This window comes from Acomys minous, assembly GCF_964271855.1.
Source record: "Acomys minous genome assembly, chromosome: 11".
NCBI lineage: Eukaryota > Metazoa > Chordata > Mammalia > Rodentia > Muridae > Acomys > Acomys minous.
In genome coordinates, this window is record NC_140492.1 from 17,468,815 (window position 1) to 17,470,938 (window position 2,124).

Here is a 2,124-nt window from a genome sequence, read left to right on the forward strand (position 1 = left end):
TTCAAAAGGCAGCACATGCTGGCAATAATGTGGAGAAAGGGAAACACTACTCCATTGCTGGGGGGAGTATGAAGTTGTACAACCACTTTGGAAATTAGTCTGGAACTTTCTCAGAAAATTCAGAATAGTCCTCCCTCAAGACCCAGCTATACCACTTCTGGGCATGTACCCGAAGGTGCTCAACCATACAACAAGGACATTTGCTCAACTATGCTCATCGCAGCTTTATTTTTAGTAGCAATAATCTGGAAGCAACCTAGATGTCCCTCAACTGAACAATGGATAAAGAAAGTGTGGTACATTTACACAATGGAGTACTACTCAGCTATTAAAGACAAGAAAACCTTGAATTGTTTTGTAAAGAGATTCAAGTGTTTATTCACTACCAATGAACACATTATAGAAATACCAGATTTCATTACAAATATTACTTTCATAATTATCTTTAAAAGTAAACATGTTTGTACATTTTTGTCATTAAGAAACTAACTTTTAATGTTTTGTATTATTAAAAGAATTATAAGGAGCCATTGCAGTACATTGAGTTCCATAGAGACAGCGCCGGGGCAAGTGCGAGCCAGACGGGCAACCGGGTGACTCTGAGCCTCCCGGACGAAAACCAACTAAACATGGGCAAAGGAGATCCTAAGAAGCGGAGAGGCAAAATGTCTTCATACGCATTCTTTGTGCAAACCTGCCGGGAGGAGCACAAGAAGAAGCACCCGAATGCTTCTGTCAACTTCTCAGAGTTCTCCAAGAAGTGTTCAGAGAGGTGGAAGACCATGTCTGCGAAGGAAAAGGGGAAATTTGAAGACATGGGGGCTGACAAGGCTCATTACGAAAGAGAAATGAAAACCTACATCTCCCCCAAAGGGGAGACCAAAAAGAAGTTCAAGGACCCCAATGCACCCAAGAGGCCTTCTTCTGCCTTCTTCTTGTTTTGTTCTGAGGACCGCCCCAAAATCAAGGGAGAGCACCCTGGCTCTTCCGTTGGTGACATTGCAAAGAAGCTAGGAGAGATATGGAACAACACGGTTGCGGACGACAAGCAGCCCTATGAGAAGAAGGCGGCCAAGCTGAAGGAGAAGCACGAGAAGGGTACTGCTGCCCACAGAGCTAAAGGAAAGCCTGATGCAGCGAAAAAGGGAGTGGTCAAGGCTGAAAAGAGCAAGAAAAAAAAGGAAGAGGAAGATGATGATGATGATGAAGAAAATGAGAAAGAGGAGGAAGAAGAGGAAGATGAGGATGAGGAAGATGATGATGATGATGAATAAGTTGGTTCTAGCACAGTTTTTTTTCTTGTCTATAAAGCATTTAACCCCCCTGTACACAACTCACTCCTTTTAAAGAAAAAAAAAATTGAAATGTAAGGCTGCGTAAGATTTGTTTTTAAACTGTACAGTGTCTTTTTTTGTATAGTTAACACACTACCGAATGTGTCTTTAGCTAGCCCTGTCCTGGTGGTATTTTCAATGGCCACTGACCTTGCCTGGTACAGTCTGCGAGTTGTAAATTGGCATGGAAATTTAAAGCAGGTTCTTGGTGCACAGCACAAATTAGTTATATATGAGGACGGTAGGTTTTGTTTTGTTAATTTTTCTTTTCTTTTTCCCCCCTTTTTTTGTTTTTGTTTTTTTGTTTTTTGTTTTTGTTTTTTTTTTCCATCTTCAGTTGTCTGTGATGCAGCTTATACGAAGATAATTGTTGTTCTGTTAACTGAATACCACTCTGTAATTGCAAAAAAAAAAAAATTGCGGCTGTTTTGTTGACATTCTGAATGCTTCTAAGTAAATACAATTGTTTTTATTTAAAAAAAAAAAGAATTATAAGATTTAAAAAATTTATATGGTACTTGGACTTTATAGTAACTTGTAGAACGACAAGACTATATGTAAATTTACTCTTCACAACAGAGGCCATTTCAGAAACCATACTGATAAATGCAATGCGTTTTTAAGCCTGTGTTAGATGATTGCCAAAGCTGTTCTAATAGAGGAAAAGGTGGGATTGTATATAAGATACTGGTTCTAGTAAACTGTGTCCTCTAAGGTGACAGTATTTAGGATATGTATGAATCACTTCCATGAGTGATTTTAAACACCATTAACTGTGAGGCCATATGAA

General features: G+C 39.1%; 1 protein-coding gene across 1 annotated transcript; it reads left to right on the plus strand.

The window, feature by feature from the left end:
• The first annotated feature begins 596 nt into the window (after positions 1-596).
• On the plus strand, positions 597-1,823 carry LOC311608334 (high mobility group protein B1-like). Its single transcript, XM_084800792.1, has one exon. The coding sequence runs from the start codon at positions 630-632 to the stop codon at positions 1,272-1,274; it is 645 nt and encodes a 214-aa protein (XP_084656918.1). The 5' UTR covers positions 597-629; the 3' UTR covers positions 1,275-1,823.
• Positions 1,824-2,124: the final 301 nt, after the last annotated feature.